This window comes from Xenopus laevis, chromosome 7S, assembly GCF_017654675.1.
Source record: "Xenopus laevis strain J_2021 chromosome 7S, Xenopus_laevis_v10.1, whole genome shotgun sequence".
Lineage (NCBI taxonomy): Eukaryota > Metazoa > Chordata > Amphibia > Anura > Pipidae > Xenopus > Xenopus laevis.
In genome coordinates, this window is record NC_054384.1 from 18,105,319 (window position 1) to 18,125,407 (window position 20,089).

General features: G+C 41.0%; 1 protein-coding gene across 4 annotated transcripts; it reads left to right on the forward strand.

The window, feature by feature from the left end:
- The first annotated feature begins 2,752 nt into the window (after positions 1-2,752).
- calhm2.S (calcium homeostasis modulator 2 S homeolog) lies at positions 2,753-18,246 on the forward strand. Of its 4 annotated transcripts, none has more exons than XM_018226938.2 (3): positions 2,753-2,911; positions 6,874-7,471; positions 16,517-18,246. In XM_018226938.2, the coding sequence occupies exons 2-3, from the start codon at positions 6,929-6,931 to the stop codon at positions 16,931-16,933; spliced, it is 960 nt and encodes a 319-aa protein (XP_018082427.1). In that variant the 5' UTR covers positions 2,753-2,911; positions 6,874-6,928; the 3' UTR covers positions 16,934-18,246.
- Positions 18,247-20,089: the final 1,843 nt, after the last annotated feature.

Here is a 20,089-nt window from a genome sequence, read left to right on the forward strand (position 1 = left end):
GGGCAATGTGATTGGTGAAATGTGTCTACCACAATTGCACCTGGTACGTTAAAATTAATGCAAAAGTATGCGCATTTTTTAGATTCTAAGATCTTTGCAGCAGGGCCCTCTTTACCTCTAGTATTGGTTATTGCTGGTTTTGTGTGTTTATCTGTATATCAAAGGGCAGATTTAATAAGGGTCGAAGTGAAAATTCAAATTTTCAAATTTTTTTTTTGGTCAAAACTCTCAAATTTGAATTGTGAATTATCCAAACTCGATTCAAGTTTTAATTTGGAATTTTGAGATTTATCATACTCTGGCCCTTTAAGAACTCTAATTCAACTATTCACCACCTTAAACCTGCCGAATTGCTGTATAAGTCAGTGGGAGAGGTCCAGGGACCAATTTGGTGGTTTGCAGCCTTCCTGACATTCGAGTTTTTTTTTTTCGGAGAAAAAACTGAAATCGAGTTTTTTTAATTGGAAACGAGTTTTCGTTCGATTCAATTTGTCCAAAAGATGAAATATTTCAATTTTATTAAGTACAAAGTAAAGAAATTCATACAATATTCATATAATACAAAAATACAAAAATCATCAATTCCAAGTTTTTTAGCTTCAAGTTGTAGGAATTAATTCATATTAAAAGTTCATCAAAGCAAACTGTGATTCACTCAGCAAACTGATACAGTGTCAAAGTCCCAGATAATGTGAAGACAAACCTGTTACAATTGAACAAGATTACCTACAAGACACATACATAGTTACATTGTAAAATAGATACAAAAAAGATTAAAAACTCTTACCTTACCTATAGAAGGGAGAAAAAATTACCTGTCCTTGTAGTATATTCAGAGAATTATGTTATCTGTGAAAGAAGAAAGCACTTGTCAATAGAACAAAACTGATAATCTATAGAAAGCAAGTCATATTAAATTCTTCCCTGAATCAGTTTTGGGCTTTGCCTCAGTATTCGAACGTATCACATGGGGCTCATAATTCCGTATTACAGATTTATGTTCATTAAGCCTAACCTTAATGGGCCGAGTTCTGGTTTGGTCCACGTAGGCTAGGCCGCGTGGGCATTTAATACAGTAAATGGTGTCACTATTGTCACATGTAAAAAACCTTTTTAATTAGTATTTAGAGCCATGATTTGGATGTGTAACAGTGTTACCCAGAATAATGCCCTTACAATGACCACAATTTCTACAAGGAAATGTATGTGTGTGTTGTTGGACCTTAGGTTTAATTAATTGGCCATATTTAGGGTCTGTTTTTGATATTTTGATATTTTCCAATATTTTTGGATTGTTTTTCTATAGATGTTAGTATTATTATCATAAGAGCTGATATAGGGAATTCTTTGATATTTACCTACGTTGATAACCTTCTTTTTAAGTAGTTCTCCCATAGGGATTTTTCGTACCTCCTCATTTTTAACTTGTAAATGTACTTTATCATAGCCCTTTTCTTAAAATTTTTGGATGATTTTAGTAGCTTCCAAATCACCAGTCAACGTAATACGCCTGACATGCAAACGTTGGCTTATTACGTGAAAATACAACAGAGCATTCATGTTTTTTCTCTCTTTTGAAGTACGACCCTTAAACTGCCACTATTCTGTCATGGTCGCAGGTGGCTGAGCTTGACTACTGACCGGGCCACCATCAAGGGGGCACAGGGTGACTATTGTCCCAGGCCCGGCAGATCTCAAGCTCTCAGGGTGGCCCAGCCGTGCTGCTAAAGACGCTGCTCTGGAGGCATCAGTTTTCTATAACTTGGCACCAATTTTTTTAGCTTGTAGGGGGTCCTGGCCACCAATGTCTTTTACCTTGAGGGGGGCTCCAGCCACCAGTGTTGGACTGGCCCACTGGGATACCAGGAAAACTGCCGGTGGGCCCAGGTGTCTATTGGCCAATGTGCTGCTAAATATTTGGCCTATTTCATGGCCATTATTTCTTTGAGAGCAAGGAGGCTAAATAAATGTAAGAATAGATTATAGTGTGTAAAGAATAGAGTCTAGAGGAATAGAGGTTGAGTGAGGAGAAGAAAAATAGTGTGGGCCCCTGGTCTATGGTTCTTTGGTGGGCCTCTGGTCTAAGGTTTTTGGGTGGGCCCCTGGTGTCCCAGTCCGACATTTCCAGCCACCAATGTTTTTTTAGCTTGTACTGGGGGCACTGACCACCAGTGTGGTGGGCGGAGCCCAGAAAAAGATAGGCAGAAGAGACACGTGCATAGGGAGCAAAGCTTGAGGCACATACCTCATAAACAACCTATCCCTAGTCCGCCACTGGATTAGGTTAAGCGGGTGCCGCTCTCTGACATCAAAGAGAGCTGTTCTGGTTTGCCAGCTCCTTGTTTACGCACAGTTGCGCGCAACCTTGTTTGCATACGGTATGGGCGGGGCACGACGTGGTTGCCTGGGGCGCCCGCAGGCCCAGACTGACAATCTGTGGGCTCTGGCAAATAAAGTGCCATAGAAAGTCAGTATTTAGTGGGCTGGTGGAGGCTGTTTGGGCCTCTGTGTACCTGAAATGCCAGGGACTATTTTAATTCTCAGCCCAGACCTGGAATCCAAGTACTGACGGCAGCTCTGCCAACAGGCGGTAAAGTCACCCTAATATCTTTGCTGTTTGTAAGTAAAAAATCACTATACATTTCCCTATCCTGCATGCTGACTAGGAAGTGGTAAGTGGCCGCAGACAGACAGGCAAAAAAATCCTTTAACGTTCGTATCATCACTGACATCGGTTTAGCACAACCCACAACTAGCGGAGCTTCTCGTCAGGACTTCCCGCAGTTAAGCCCCGCCTCCCTAAGAAATCCCTCCCCTCCCCTGCGCGCAGGAATCCACCCAGGCTGCGAGGCAGTAACATTGTATCAAGTAGCACAATTGGGAGGGACGCGGCGGAGTCAGCGGGGACTGAGTAAGTGTTTCTTCCTTATGAACCGAGTTCTATATGTTATTATTAGTCAGCTGCAACATCGATTGCTTTCTGCTGCCAGTTACTGGTCCGCGTGTTCATTGCTTCCTGCGCCAAAATGCCATTATTTGCTTTATACTTTGCGCCCATATTCTGCGCAACGCATTGCGCCACCCAAAGCAGGGAGAGTAGTAGTGACTGTGGGTCCATTAGTATTTATAGCTAACACTTGTGTGCCCATTAGATATAATCAATCAGGTTCATTGGCAGCCTCCTGTGAGTGTTACAGTTGCCCTGGGGCTTTTTAGCTGGCAGGGCAAGTAAATCAGTATAGAATGGGCCCACTGCAGTTTATTTTGGGGACTTATGTTGAAAGTGGTGGTTGATTAGTTCTGCACTGGGCCTCCAATGTCTCACCCCCTCCAGCACTTGTTATGCCCCAGCTTGTCCAAAGGCTCAATCCTTTCATTTAAACAGAAGAGCAAATAACTTCCTCAATACAGATAGTCCAAAAGTAGAAAAGAAGGGGTTAAACTGCTGGTTATGGCGCCTGCAGAAGGAAGGCCTGTTTACGGGGTTGTTCTCCTTTAAATGAACTTAAAGTATGATGCAAAGAGTGATATTCCAAGACAACTTTCATTTGGTTTTCATTTTTTTTCAATCATTTGTCGTTTATGGATAATTTTAGCTTTTTATTCAGCAGCTTTCTGGTTTGCAGTTTGAGGAATCCGGTTGCTAGGGTCCAAATTACCCCAGCAACCATGCACTGATTTGAATATGAATAAAAAGAGGGCCTGAATAGAAAGACGAGAGATTAAAAAGCAGCAATAACTACAAAGCTGTAACCTTACAGAGCAGTTGTTTGATTAAAGGATAAATAGCATCAAAAATAGGGATGCACCGACTTCGGGATTCGCCCCTTTTTCAGCAGGATTCGGATTCGGCCGAATCCTTCTGCCAGGCCAAACCGAATCCGAATTTGCATATGAGAATTAGGGGCAGGGAAGGAAATTGCGTGACTTTTTGTCACAAAACAAGGAAGTGAAAAATGTTTTCCCCTTCACACCCCTAATTTGCATATCCAAATTAGGATTCAGATTCGGTTCGGTATTCGGCCGAATCTTTTGCAAAGGATTCTGGGGTTCGGCCGAATCCAAAATAGTGGATTCGGTGCATCCCTAATCATAAAATACAAGTTTGCCCTGGCTAGAACTGTCATCAATCAGAATCTCATCCCTGATGATTAACAGGCAGTTTGTGTAGATGTGTTCTGTGTGGTTACCTAGAAGCAGTGCAGTCTTCAGCACGCTAGTTAGCCATGAAACATGGAGGTGAAGTGAAGGTGGCCATACACGGGCCGATAAAAACTGCAGACAGACCGAGTCGGCAGCTTATTGTCCCTCCGACAGACTTCCCCGATCGATATCTGGACGAAAATGGGGCTGATCGGGCAGGATTAAAAATCCCGTCGGCTCACGGACCACACCTGTTTGTTGATTCAATCCGACCACCCATACTCCTGCATTATGCTCTGACCGTTGGGCCCACGATTGGATCAGCCCGATATCGCCTACCTCAATGTGGGCATATTGGGGGGAGCGATCCGCTCATTTGGCAACATCGCCAAACGAGTGGATCTCTCTGTGTATGGCCAGCTTAAGATCCACTCTTTAGGTAAGGTTGCCAAATGAGAAAATCTTTCCCCCAATATACCTACATTGGCGATGTCGTGCTAATGTGATACATCGCGTTACAATGAAGGGGTGCAAAAAGTTGGAACGAGGACTGCCTCAATTAGCTGATCCAATAGAAAGTTCAATTCTGCCCAATCAAGATCAGTTAGGGGGGCCTGTTGAGGAGGGAAGGTGGAACCCCTAAGGATTACTAGTCAGATCACAAAAAATGTGTCCATATACACAAGCTTTATAGTGAGTTCATGTAATGCACACTTGAGAATAGTGAGTTGGAATTTCGGGGTGGGGGAGGATGGTGACTGAGGTCCTGAGAAGATGCCTTACAAATAGCCCTCTTTAGGGCAGAGACACACTGTAGGATTCGGGCAGGCAACTTCGGACGACTTCCGAAAACAAAGTGCTCTGAGTGCGTCCCGGATTTGCATCCTAGCTGGCGAGAAGGCAGTTCCGGGAGATTAGTCACCACGAAGAAGAGGAGATTTGTCGCCAAGCGACTAATCTCACCGAATCTGACCGCGTGTCTCTGCCCTTACAATTCTGCCTTTCCTTATTCAGTAAATGGCTTGCTAGAGGAAATGGAGTTTCTGTATTTCGGAGCTTAAATAATGGCTTATAGATAGGATAATAGATCCCTGACTGGTATTTCCAGTTCGAGGGGGGGGGGATTTGTCTATACTTTCAATTGACAAGGGCTCAAGAAATATTTGCTTTTTGCACAGGTGTGGACAGGTTTGTAATAGGAGACGTTTGCATGAAAAGCACTGTGGGCGGGGGGATATTTTGCCTGGGGTGTTTGTTAGATACAAAAGCGAGGAATGGAAAGTGCTGCCGTGTAAATGCTTGTGTTTTTGTGTACGGCACTCACACCCATGGATGTCAGTGCAAGTATCGTGTTCCTGTTGTGTGCTGACCTCCTTAAAGCAGAACTAAAGCCTAAAGAAGTAGGTAGAAATGTTGTACATTGTGTTTGGGCTTCTGCACCAGCCCAAGGCAACAGTCCTTTAGCAGTAAAGATCTGTGTCTCCAAAGATGCCCCAGTAGCTCCCCATCTTCTTTTCTGCTGATTCACTGCACATGTTCTGTGCTGCTGTCACTTACTGAGCTTAGGGACCCACTCACAATATACAGTACACATAGAATAGAAATGTCACAATATAAGGCTGATTAGTAATTAATACAGATAATTACTACATGGCAGCACAGAAATCAGTTCAATTAGCATCAAACTTTAATAACAGCCTTGTAGCATCATCTTATATTACAGGCCAACCTAATTTTCTTCTGGATAATTAGTGACGAGCCCTAAGTTTAGCTTCTCAACAGCTGCTCAGAGCCCACTGAGCATGTGATTGTCACAGACACTTTCCAAGATGGTGACCCCCTGTGACAAGTTTGAAGTCCTGGATCATTGCTGCTATTGAGAAGCTGAAACTTTAGGCTGGAATTAATATAAATGATATAAAATATGGAATTTTTTAAGCATATTCGGTTTTAGGGTTTAATTCTCCTTTAATACAAGGGTCAGGTTTAGGGAAGGACATTCAGCCTGGTGCTGTTCTTTCTTGTGCCCTACTGTGTTTCAACCTGATGGCCTGATTGAGTACAGGTATGGGACCTGTTATCCAGAATGCTCAGGACCTAGGGTTTTCTTGGTAAGGAATCATTCCATAATTTTGATCTCCATGCCTTAAGTCTACAAAAAGATATGCTTAACATTGAATAAACCCAATAGATTTGCTTTGCCTCTAATAAGGATTGAATATATCTCTTGTTTGGATATACAAGATACTGTAAGGAAATTTTTTTTTTTAAATTTTAATTATTTGATTAAAATGGAGTCTATGGGAGATAGGTTTCCTGATAATGGATCCCATACCCGTATAAATTCAAAGGCAGTATATAAATACTGAATATAGATGTGAACCCCATATTTATGTTTTTAGGGCTGTTGCACCTTATTAATTAAACTACAGACCTTCAGCTTGGGGAGGTAATTACGAACATATATATCAAATTGTAGGCTGGCACAGACTGGACTTCACTCCGAGATATGATGCAAATAAAAGTAATTTATTTAAACAAAAAAAAAAGAACATCTCAACAAGGGTAGCCTAAATTTATGAACAACAATTTCAACGTACCAGACAGCCACGCAGCATTATTACTCTTTCAGTATGAAGTGCAAGTAAAAATCATATGAAAAGTAAGGAAGTGATTTGCTAAAAATACATTTGGGCTGTTGACAATTTTTTTTTCCTCTCCTTTATTTAGCAACTCAACTAAACAGAAAAATTTGTCGTCCGACTGCTAACAGCAAAGATCCAAAATGGCCTCCATTATAACCGAGAACCTCAAATTCTTTTCCTTGTTTTTTAAAAGCAAGGATGTTATGATATTTAACGGACTGGTGGCTCTTGGGACTGTGGGTAGCCAGGAGTTATTTTCTGTGGTTGCCTTTCACTGTCCTTGCTCACCAGGAAGGAACTACATGTACGGATTGGCTGCCATTGGCGTCCCGGCCCTCGTCCTCTTTCTCATCGGTATAATGCTTAATAACCACACGTGGAATCTTGTAGCTGAATGTCAAAAAAGGGCTCTAAAGAACTGTTCTACCCCGGCCACTTTCTTGTTGTTTGGTTCGATCCTTGGGAGAGCCCTAGTCGCTCCGGTCACATGGTCTGTGATCTCGCTGCTCCGAGGGGAGGCGTACGTTTGTGCCAGAAGTGAATTCCTTAACCCTACAGCTTTCTTGGATTTCCCTTCAGAATATGGGCCTGATTCTATGGCTAGATTCTCTTGTCCAGACACACCAAAGGAGCTCATCCCTTTTAAAGACGAAGTGATAAGAAGATTAAAGTATGAATCTCAGGTACATTGTTTGGTATATTTGTTTAAACATATATATGTGTGTGTGTTCATATATGCTTTGTTGACGGCCGTGTTCCTGCTTTATGTTCAAATGTTGTTTTGTATTCATTTTTGTCTGACGCATGTATATCGAAGTTTAAAGTAAACAGAAGATTATGTAGAAATACAATGTCATTTTAGCATGTGACTGTACTACTACCAGTATTTGGACCTACAGTATTTGGATCTCCGTGGCCTAGTACACGAGAGCTCAGGTATAATAAAAACCTCCTTGTCCCTTCTTGGCCACAGCATGTGTTAAGCAATGTGTGGAATGGCAGGCATGACAACCAGGGCCGCCATCAGGGGGAGACAGTTGTCCTGGGCCCGCAGGGTTTTGTGTCTAAGGGGGGGGCTTGGCCATCTTTCACTTACTTGATTAGCCGGGTCCCCCCCCCTGCTGCTGCACAAAATATGGCACAGCAGCTCCGTGCACGGAAGCTTTTCTCCTATTAAGATTTCCTGTACCCTCATTGGTCCTTTTAAGAATAAGTCCCAGTAAATCTGCATCGGGATTGGATCCCCTTATCCAATCCCTGTACAGCTTTACCGGGACTTATTCTTAAAGGACCACGAGGGTGCAGGAAATCTTAATAGGAGAAAAGCTGCCGTGCACAGAGCTGCTGTGCCATATTTCGTGCAGCAGCAAGGGGGGGGGGCTAATCAAGTAAGTGAAGCATGGCCGGGCCCCCCCTTAGACACACAACACAGGCAAGCAATTTTTTAAAAAATTTGGGGGGGATCTGGCCTATTTTTGTTTTGTACTTGCATCGGGGCCCCTGATCACCAATGGATTTTTATAACTTGGTAGGGGGGGGGGGGGGCAGGCCATCAATTTTTTTTTCTACTTGCAGGGGGCCCCTGATCACCAATGGCTTTTTATAACTTGGGGGGGGCGCCCAGGCCAACAACTTTTTTTTTTTTACTTGTAAGGGGGCCCTGCCACCAATGTTTTTTTAAAAAAAAAACTTTTATGGGGGCCCTGGCGCCAATGTTTTTTTTTAACTTAAAGGGGGGCCCTGACCATCAATAGCTTTTTATAACTTGTGTTTGTGTGGGGGGTTACCTTTTTTAGCACTGATGTCTGTGTGGTCTTTTAACTGTAGTGTGGAGTGGGCGGGATCTGGGGTGGGGCTTGGGTGGTCACAAAAAACAATTTTGTTGTACAGGGCCCCGTGATTTCTAATGGCGGCCCTGATGACAACCTAGTTTACTCCTTGCAAATGTCATGGGGCAGTGGTAATCTTGCTGCCTCCATGCTGGTTTGTGGTGCTGTGATTCTTGGACATGAACTTCATTGGTTGTACTTTTTCTCAATGTACTGCTATATCTGGAAAAAGGAGATGCTGTCTTGTTTATGCCTGTATTTTATATCCAAGGTTAGTAAAGTATTGAAAAACAGGAATATTTTTTCTAGTTTTTAACTTTTGTTTTCATTTCCAGCTCTCTGAGGATAATATAATATACATATGTATCTCTGCATAATTAACAATAAGGAGCTGTTATAGTCACACATAATTAGAATCAGAAGATTATCCAGTGCAATGTTTATAGAGGGTTTCACATCACAAGCAGTTTTATCTTTAATTAAAAAAATTACAACTGCTTTTTGGGGATCTTCCCCCCCCCCCCAAACCTTTGCATTTTTGCTTGGAGCATTGACCTATCCGTTTTAGATGGGGTCAAAGAGATGCTAAATGAAAAGTGACTAAATGCTGCATGTTGCAGGGTTTGACTGCTCTATCTGCTAGGGATGCACCGAATCCAGGATTCGGTGCAGGATTTGGATTCGGCCAAACCAAATCATAATTTGCATATGCAAATTAGGGGCGGGGAGGGAAATTGCGTTACTTTTTGTCAGAAAACAAGGAAGTAAAAAATGTTTTCCCCTTCCCGCCCCTGATTTGCACATGCAAATTAGGGTTCAGTATTCGGCCGAATCTTTCACGCAGGATTCGGGGGTTCGGCTGAATCCAAAAAAGTGGATTCGGTTCCCTACTTTCTGCAGCCCACTGACCAACATCAAACCTCAGAAACTTCTAATGGAGAGGGAAGGAGGAGACTTCTATTTTGGGACCAAATGAACCATCCCTACAACTGTATTTGTATTTACATACTGTATCAACCCACTGCCTTGATGTTCGGTGTCCCTCAAGGCACCCAAAGAAAACATGAAATAGCATTATGGTTTTGTTTATATCTTGTACAGAAGGATAACTGTTTGTTCTGCCATATGACTGTAATCCATTTGACATGGTCTCATGAGAGGCTACACATTTTAGTCTGTTGTGCAGAAGTTGATCTGTTTGATGATCTTCGAGAAACACATAGCCTTTCATCCTTGCAGAGTTTATTTTTGCACATTTTTTCTGCCTTACCCCAAGCTAAACAAGTTTTTTCACTTAGTGGCAGAACAGTTTAATTTTGCAGCAGACAAATCAACAATAGAGTTTGTAATGTGCAACGTAAACTTGGATAACCTTTCCCATGTAAGGATAGACGGCAATGAAGCATAACATAATAGTCATAAAGAATCTTGAAACTCTGTATGAGGGATTTTTAGTCTCTGATTCTTTTGCTGATGCCACACTACAATACCAATAACCATTGGTGTCACTATACAGGGAGATGTACCTGTAGTGACACCATCATAGGTTTTACCTGGATACCATTACCTACTCTTTTTTTCAGCTGCCCAGTTAAGGTTCATGTGGTGTATATGGCAGTAAAGGTTAGGATCTGAAAATATGCCTAATGAAGGAATAAGGCCACATAATTGACTGGAAACCTGTTAACTTTCCTAGTTACTTGCCAGTGATTTAAAACAATGTCAGTGGAATAATCAAGAGCGTCCCAGGTGAGCCATGACAGAATGGATATACGAGCAATGTTCCTATGCTTATAAGCAACACTAAACTGCACATCAGTAATGGAATTTGCAGGACACAGAGAAGAAAAGAGCAAATGAAAATTTAACCCACGTGTGTTTATTTCATGATCATGTGCCATTTTAAAAGGGGAACTGTCATGAAATTGAAAATGTAATATAAGTTTCATCATACTGAAAGAAGAAACTTTCTAAATACAACCATTTCTGAAATAATCAAGTTTATCTTCACTAACCCTCTCTCCGCATCTGTTTCTCTTCATTCTGTCTTCTAAAGGTGGCCATACACGGAGAGATCTGCTCGTTTGGCGATCTCGCCAAATGAGCGGATCTCTCCCCGATATGCCCACCTTGAGGTGGGCAATATCGGGCTGATCCGATCATGGGCCCTAGGGCCCAACATTCTGATCCTAACGAATGGTAACGGGCGTTCGGAATGCGTGACCACATCAACGAACAGATGCGGCCGTGATCCGACGGGATTTTTAGTCCCATCCGATCAATATCTGGCTGACTTTCGGCCAGATCTCGATCGGGGAAGCCCGTCGGGGGGGTGCAATAAGCTGCCGACTCGGTCTGTCAGCAGCTTTTATCGGCCTGTATGGCCACCTTTACATGAGTTGAGTGTCAGATATTCATTGACAGATCCAATATATCTTTTAGGGGGGCTTCTTTTCCTAGCAGATGAATTAGAGCTCACTCAAATAACTGATTCCATTACAAACAAAATATAACAAAATAACTGCCTTTTGCACAGATCCTGCATGTAGAGAGACATGATGTCTGGTGATTTTAATAGAGTGAGCTCTAATACATCTTCTAGGCAAAAGGAGCCCCCCCAGAAGATATATTGGATCTAACTGTCAATGATTAGCTGACTGATTAAATCCTGCATGAAGCGAGGATGAAGAGAAACCTGCTAAGGAATAGTGAAGATAAACTTGATTATTTCAGAAACGGTACAGAACTTTTAGTTGATTATATTAAGAAAACTTCTTATTTCAGTGTGCTGAAGCTTATATTAAATTTTAATTTTCACGATAGATCCCCTTTAAGTGTCTATAGTGAAAGTGCTTGGACAATAATATCAAAAACCATAGTCCATTTACCCATATAGTAAAGATAGTCCATAGCAAACATTAAATGCATATTTATGCTTATAAAAATTAAATCCTGAATCCATTAGGCAAAAGACTAACCTGGTCATTGTTAATCGAGGGGTCAGTATCCAAATATCAATCTTCATGCTGTTTTGGATGGTCCTCCATTACCCCTATTAAAAAAAATTGATTTGTCCTACTGCAGTAGACAATAGTGGACTCCTGTGGAGAAAATGGTTAAGAAACCCTGAACTAATCACAGCAGGGGCCATCAAAACCAAGCATTGAAGGTATCTGCAGTAAATGATTTTCATATACAATACTGTTTTCTGCTTAGCCACTATTTAGAGGAGAATAGGGAGTCCCCTGGTTTTCAGCCTACACCGCCAATAACAGCCTCTGTTATTATGCCTTAGTTGGTACTCGTTTTAGCTCCTTGTAGTTACTATGCATTGTAAGTTGTTGCAGGGGAGAAATGTTAGGCATACTTTCCTGGTCTGTATGCGTGTTTGATTTAATCATATTGATATCTTATAGCAAGTTGTGGCATTTGATCCTTTCCTGGCTGGTATGCATTGCTATGTTCAGCTGCTGCCTACAAGACGAGATAAAATACAATTTGTGAAGGCTTCTTGGCTTACAGTTGGCACATACTAGAGGGCATACAGATGGCAAGTCACTCTGAAGGTCCATGGGCATGTGTTTTCAACCAGTGGAATGCTAGTATTGTTGGATCCATCAGAGGCTGTTCAACCATATTAGCTGAATCTTTCTTCTTGCACTGCTCACATGCTGAACCTCTGAGGAGCATATAGATACCCCATGTAGAATATTTTTTAACAGGAGGAAATAAACCGCCTATGCTTAGCTGCCATGCAATGAAAGTGCTTAGAACTAAAGCTTGCTTTCACTGCTACAAAAAAGTTTATATCAAAAACGATATAAGTCCCAAGGCTTCTTCCAGTAAAAAATATTAATTTATTGTTATTCACATTAAAATGGTAGCTAGTACACCTATGACTAAGCGCCGGAGGGTGCGAAACGCGTAAGGTGGGGTATGTGGGGTAGTATGTACTAGCTACTATTTTAATGTGAATAACAATAAATTAATATTTTTTACTGGAAGAAGCCTTGGGACTTATATCGTTTTTGATATAAACTTTTTTGTAGTTGAATGCCTTTCTGAACTGGGGCGAGTCCCTTGGGCCTGGCTGATTAACTATATGGACTCCCGATTTTGAATTGAAATATTGCTTTCACTGCTGCCTTAAATAATGGTGATGGATTTCTGGCCATTTTTGATGCCGTGATGGCTTATTAGAGTGTGGATTCAGATGGAGCTAACCTCTACCTCTTTTCACCTCTGTTCCCCCTTAAGCTTCCATCAGGAGTCTTACTGGACACAGTACCGTTCCTGTGTAAAAAGATCTGTTCAATTGTACTGTTGAAGTCCAGTAATGTTAAACAGTTTTTTGGCTTTGTGGCTTTTTTTTTTTTTTTTGTTTAGATGAAAAAGAACTAGTCAGCCAGTGGACGAGGCCCAGCCTAGTCCTCAGTGGCAGGAGATCAGTGGAGTGTACCTTTATCGCGAGAACAAAGGCTTCCCGTTGTAAAGCCGTCTTCACAAATGAGCCAAAGAAATTGTAGGGAATGGTATGGACTCCGAGTGCAAAGAAACAGCATTTCTTGCTGTATGAGACTCCTCGATCAAGAAGTATAGATTGTAAAGGACTGTGGTGTGTGGTATTGCATCATGTGGCATTGGATAAAGGGACAAGAAGTCAATGCTCTACCTCAACAGGCACCTGTCCAGAAATGAATTATACAGAAATGTCAGTTTGATTTGTGTGAAAGGGTCAATAAACCCACTGTAACCATATTGTTTTGTTATACAGAGAGAGAGAGTCTCTTTTATAGATTGCATGGATCTAATTCTGCTTCATGATTTGTGACGTTCTTTAACTCTTCCCCTGCACCCTCAGTTGCCAAAGTCATTCCACCCCAAGTCCTATTTTGTAAATTACATAATATAATTTGTTATGTATGGCTCTTATGTAATATATGTGAATAACCTTTAAAAACATCTTAAAAATGGTGTTTAGTGATGACATCTGTTCTAATCGATTATTAAGTCATGTGTCACTTGAAACTTATACAAACAAGGATGTTGCTAGTTACGTCAGAGATCCATAACCTGTATAAAAGTAATTGTGCCTTTATATGTGATAAACTCCCCTGTGACCTCTATATGTCTGACAATAGGGGTTCCCTAGCTATCTGGAACTTTAGTGAGAAGTATATAATTAAACTCATTTGATTTTCTCAAGAAAAATTGATGGGATTGAAAACAAACCAACAATTTAAGAAGAGGGTTTAAGAGATGAGGTTGTGGCTATGTAGGATCTATGAGAAAAACGCAGAAATATCACTTTTCTACAGAACATTATCATGATTCTCAAAATCAGAAAAAATTAGATTATCATGATTAGAAAAAAAATAGCAGATTTTGTCTACAGCACTTTGGGTAGGAGCAAACGCATTTTTTTTCCTCCTCACCAGAGCTGTGAACAGTGGGCAACAATAGAGAAGAACCATCTTTAAGGTGGCCATAGACACACAGATCCTATCATACGAATCGAGGATTCGTACGATTTTCGGATTGTGTGTGGCGTGTGCCGACATCTTTCGTCCGGCGGAGATCGGTCGTTTGGTCAGATTTGATTTTGACCCGACCGATCCCGCCGGAGCCCACGACACATTGTAATCGGATCGTTCGGCCATACGGCTGAACAATCCGATTACCCCCGATATAGCCATGCTCGTTAATGCCATATCAGAGAAAGATCTGCTCGTTTGGCGATCTTTGCGTCACCTTAACACTTGAGAACAAAGGTATCCTAAAAGAAAGGTAGGCCCAAGGTTCAATTGTGTCCACAAATCCCAGCCGGCTCCCACTTGTATCCCTCCAAGTCTGCAAATTTGTCACTGAAATAAAAAAGCCAGCGCCAAAGGCACGGGAGACAGACAAACAGGGTAATATTGTTTTACGATGTTGCCACCTCTTGTGTGAGAAACAGACCAATTGTTTCACCATGTGTGTGTTACCCTCTTTTGCTATTGACCTCCACCAAAGAGTTAAAAACTTTCCTTAGAAACTTGTTTAGGTGGGTACTCACAAACGGAATATCAACTTGCACGTAAAATCATGAAGCGCTTCTCCTTGTGTAAACTGCGAATCAACATGCAGCCGCGAATAGTGTAAAAATACCTTTTTAATATTTTTAAAAACAAAGCTTAAAATGCACTCACATGGCAAAAGTTCAGAGGCTCTGAAGAAGTTGCAAGACGAAATGCGTAAGGCAGGTGACGTCACTGGAAGCCGCCCAGCATCGCACACGAGGAACGAACGCAAAGAACGGCTTCTACATCTTCCCAAGTTATTCTGATCTTCTTGGGACTTTCTTTGTGTGGACGGGTGCATACAGGGGGAGCCTCCAGGAGGACGGTGCATAGATATGCTTTCTATAAACTTTTGCCATGTGAGTGCATTTTAAGCTTTGTTTTTAAAAATATTAAAAAGGTATTTTTACACTATTTGCTGCTGCATGTTGATTCACAGTTTACACAAGGAGAAGCGCTTCATGATTTTACGTGCAAGTTGATATTCCCTGTTTGTGAGTACCCACCTAAACAAGTTTCTAAGGAAAGTTTTTAACTCTTTGGTGGAGGTCAATAGCAAAAGAGGGTAACACACACATGGTGAAACAATTGGTCTGTTTCTCACACAAGAGGTGGCAACATCGTAAAACAATATTACCCTATTTGCCTGTTTGTCTGTCTCCCGTGCCTTTGGCGCTGGCTTTTTTATTTCAGTGACAAACTTGAGAACAAAGTCAGATCTGTGTTTAGAAAAGAAGTTTTGCAGAGGGGTAACAAAGAAATTTATGGCTACCCGTAGGTTAGAGAATTCAGTGGTGTGTAATTAAACATATATATCTACTGGAACCAGTGACACAAAACTGCTGCCATCTGTCTGGTTTTGATTATAAGCTTTCAGAACGGCTTTCAACATCTGAAAACTGGTTAGAAATTCTCTGAATTGCATCTGTCAGATGAAAAACCCCACCCCTAACATCAGGTCAGGCTGAAATGTCACCACATTGCTACCTGTGTGATGATGTCAGTGTTGTGCGTTGCTGATGTCACCAGACATGTCCCTTTTGTCCAGGTTTATAACTGGCAAAGGTTGCAATCCTACATAAAGGAGAAACAAACCCATGTTTACCCAGTGGTGGTATGATCTTGGCAGATCTTTTAATAGTCCTACTGATGGCCCATGGTACTGTGCATGCACAATAAAGAGATAATTGGCAGCGGGGCCACTTCCTGCTGTTGCCACTTTCCCAGAAGCTTGAAATTGGTATCAAAATGGTTATCTTCATCCCTGCCTTATTTTCCTTTTTGTTTCATAGCTGTATCAGTTGGTCAACTTGTAATTGTAATAGGGCTTCCTAGGGATAATATCCATAAACCTTTATCATGCCTGGTTATTTATCGATGTCACCCCCCAATAAATATATATTTGTGTACCAGTCGCTACTAAGCCTACTTATTTTTGTCAATTTATCCTGGGATTTGGAAACAGACCTCATGTTGACCATTCTAATGAGCATATACTGTACATATAAACACATAACTTATTCTGCAACCTATAGAGGAACATTTCTTCCAAATCTAGGGCTGATTTCTTGGCCTTCTTGAAGATCTACAGAGTGAGATATAACTGGGGTGCAATCTATATATCGCTCTCTACATTGTCTACAATTTGAAATGCATTTGTTCTAGAAATATTTATAATACCCTGTGTATAGGCCCTCTAGCTATCTGCTATTCACTACTTGCACTCTCTAGTTATCACATGATAGGTTTCCTTAAGGAAGCTATAGTTATGATCCCACTCCCCATGCACCACTTCTTTGCCCCCTAACTAAACTATTAACTCTCTTCTTTCCCTTTTTAGTTCCTTGGTTGGATACTGATTGCTGTAATTGCCTCTGCCGCCTTTCTACTCAAGTGCCTGCAGCATTGCTGTACCCCTTTGAGTTTCCATCAGGAGGACTATTGGAAACAGTACCGTTACGCAGAAAAAGACCTGTTCAATCGTACTGCTGAGGTCCATGCGAAGGTCCTTGCTGCCAATAATGTTAAACAGTTTTTTGGTTTTGTGGCTTTGGACAAAGATGAAAAGGATATAGTCAGCCAGTACCCAGTGGATGAGGCCCAGACAAGCCCCCAATGGCAGGAGATAACTGGAGTGTACCTTTATCGGGAGAACAAGGGCTTCCCGTTGTACAGCCGTCTCCACAAATGGGCCAAAAAAGTCATAGGGAATGGTATGGACCCTGACGGGCGAGAAATGGCCCTCCTTGCTGTATGAGAAACTGAGGCTAGGAGGATGGGGTGGGGGTGACCTGGTGATTGTTATTGAATGTCATATTTTATATCATCATGCATAAAGGGACATTGATGTGTCAGTAAACCTTAAAAATACCTCTACAAGACAGTACCCATCCATCTTTGAACTTTAAATCCATGGTGCCTGCAATGAATGAAGACGTTGGTACTAGAACCTATAGATTAGAACCGGCTTCCTGCAAGCTTTTGAAAGGTTGAATGTTCAGATTGTGCCTTCATTGTACCGCACCAACATTCTCAAAGTGCCTTGGCTACCAACCAATGAAAAGTGCTGTTTATACTGAGAGCATCAAGGGATCATTAGCCCGTATATTATACCATAGAGCATGTTGGTGAGGAATAAGGCTTGAATTCAGCAATTGGTAGAAAGTGCTATATATTGGAAGGGATTAGAAGATCTGTGGGGTAAAACGAAATGTTACATTCCTCCATATTTTTATTTTTTTATGTAGGTCAAGAATTGTACAGATGGTATATACATTTCATTATACTGTATATATTCAGATGCTTGCTCTTTTCTTATTAAAGGAGATGGAAAGGTGTTTTTACTTGGGGGTGCCAAAAGTTAGGCACCCCCAATTGATTGTATCTACTTACCTGACACCCCTGGCCGGTGCTCCTATGAGGAGCCTTCCTGCTTCAGCATTCTGTTCTAATGCGCAGCGGCAAGAAGAAGCCTAACATTTGGCACCCCCAAGCAGAAAATGCCTTTCCTTCTCCTTTAAATATCAATTTTAAAATGCAGACAAATAATTCTTCATATTCCTCATATTAATTTACTGAAAGAGGGAAACCTTCTTCATCATGTGTATAAAATCATATCTGGTACAGAAAGTTAACCAGCCTCTGATTCCTTTATGAATCATTTTCACTGCTGGAAGTACAGATAGATGTTCCAGGACATTTCAGATTTTTTTCTTTAGTGGGCAAAAACTGACTTCGAAAAATTTGGCCTGTGCTGTTCTGTAAGACCTGGTCTGTAAACCTCCCACCTGTGACGCTAGTGTTTTATACACTGATACGTGTGCAGAACATTTCTGCTACCGACTGGCCTGTGCTCATACTCGGAGCCGACGACTCAACCCTATAAAGAGAAAAGTGGAATGTAGAAGGAACAGACTTACTGTCTAGGGAGACCAGGATAGCAGCAGCTTTTAAATGACTTGTCCTTTTCATTTTTTATTCATTTTATACTTGTGTCTCAGGAATTCTTTTATACCTGTTGTATTACTTGTAACTGATTTTTTTAAAGATTAAATCTAAAGATTTTTCAAACATTAATTGTAACGTCATCATTTTAATGTACAGCTTCCCCCGTGTGTGTGTGTGTGTGTGTGTGTGTATACATATATATAATACACAAAAGCCATGAATATCCTGTAAATCATATCCTTATAAATGGATCTTAGTGATGTCATCAGTTTTAAACGGAGCTTAGTGATGTCATTTTTATCATGACTCACTAAAACTTGTGTATTATAATAAATAAAGTGCCCCTTGTTCAAAAATATGAGGATATTAGAAGTAATCTCGGGGCTCCATGTCCTGTATGGAATAGGAGACGGCCTGAATAGAAAGATGAGTAATTAGATGAGTAGCAGTAACAATACATTTGTACCCTGACAGAGTATTTGTTTTCTAAATGGAGTCAGTGACCCCCATTTGAAAGCTGGAAAGAATCATAAGGCAAATAATTCAAAAAAAACTATAAAGCATAAATAATGAAAAGTTGCTTATAATTGGCCCTTTGATACACTAGGGGGCACATTTACTAAGCTCAAGTGAAGGATTCGAAGTAAAAAAAAAAAACCCTCAAATTTCAAAGTTTTTTTACTGTCTCTTTAAAAAAAACTTTGACTACGTACTTCACCACTTTAAACCTACCGAGCTACAATGTTAGCCTATGGGGATCTTCCCCATTACTTTTCTAAGGGTTTTTTGATCAAAGGAAAATCCTTCGATCGATGGATTAGAATCATTCGAACCGTTCGATTTTTCCTTCGATCGATCGAAGTATTTGCGTTAAATCCTTCGACTTGGATATTCAAAGTCAAAGGATTTTACTTTGAGGGTCGAATATCGAGGGTTAATATTCGACCCTTAGTAAATGTGCCCCTAAGTGATAACTTAAAGGTGAATCCCCCCTTTTACAAATGAACTGTACAAGTCACTTATTTTAATAACATGGTTTATTTCTTGCAAAGTCACGCACCTTTTTCAGAACAAACAAAACTATCATGCACATCAGTATAGCCCAGTGTTCTCCTAATGGCTGGACACTGCATTTTTGAACACGGTTTTCTCAACATTGTTCTAGGAATTACTTTTCTTGGCGGAGGATTGAATAATGGGAAGCTAAAGAATAAAGAACTGGAGTTCTAAAAAAAAAATATGGGGCCCCAGGTGATGCAGATATAGGGGGATAAAATAATTTATCTGGGATGTCCACCTGCTATCAAGGGACCTCTGCCATTCACTTGAACATGAACTTGGCAGGTTTTAGGTGGTGAATATTTGAATTAGGACTGTTTTCATGGTGGAGGTGTGATAAATCTCACATTAGAATTTACAATCAAATAGAGGGATTAAAATTTGAATGTGTGAATTGTGACACTCGAAAATTTTAATATGAATTTACTATTCAACCCATGATAAATCTGCCCCTCGTGAGTGTAAGTTCTGTAAATAGAGAATGCGAATCTCCTGTATAACTGGCAATGTGTTTGGAAATCTTAGCCATTGTTTTTTTCCAAGTTTTTGGCTTTGGAGAAAAGAAAATGAGTTGAGTCCATGGTGGGGAAGTAGTCATCCATGAGTCACCATCCGTGGGCGTTCAGGATAAAAATAACATTAATTGAACTGGGAAAAGGAAGAACAGAACAAATGTCTGCAGAAAGAAATGAGATGAAATTGGTCTCTGAACTGCCTGGTTAAGTAAGTCTCTGCGGCATTTGATAAAGCCCAGGTACGAGTGCCATCATCGATGGAACAGAAGAACTGTCACATATTGAATCCACTGAGCTTCTGGGAAGTTTTCTGTGAGCTGTTATATAGAATGTTACTTATGTCCCACTTGCACTGATAAGAGACATATCAAGTAGAGTCCCTGCAATACTGG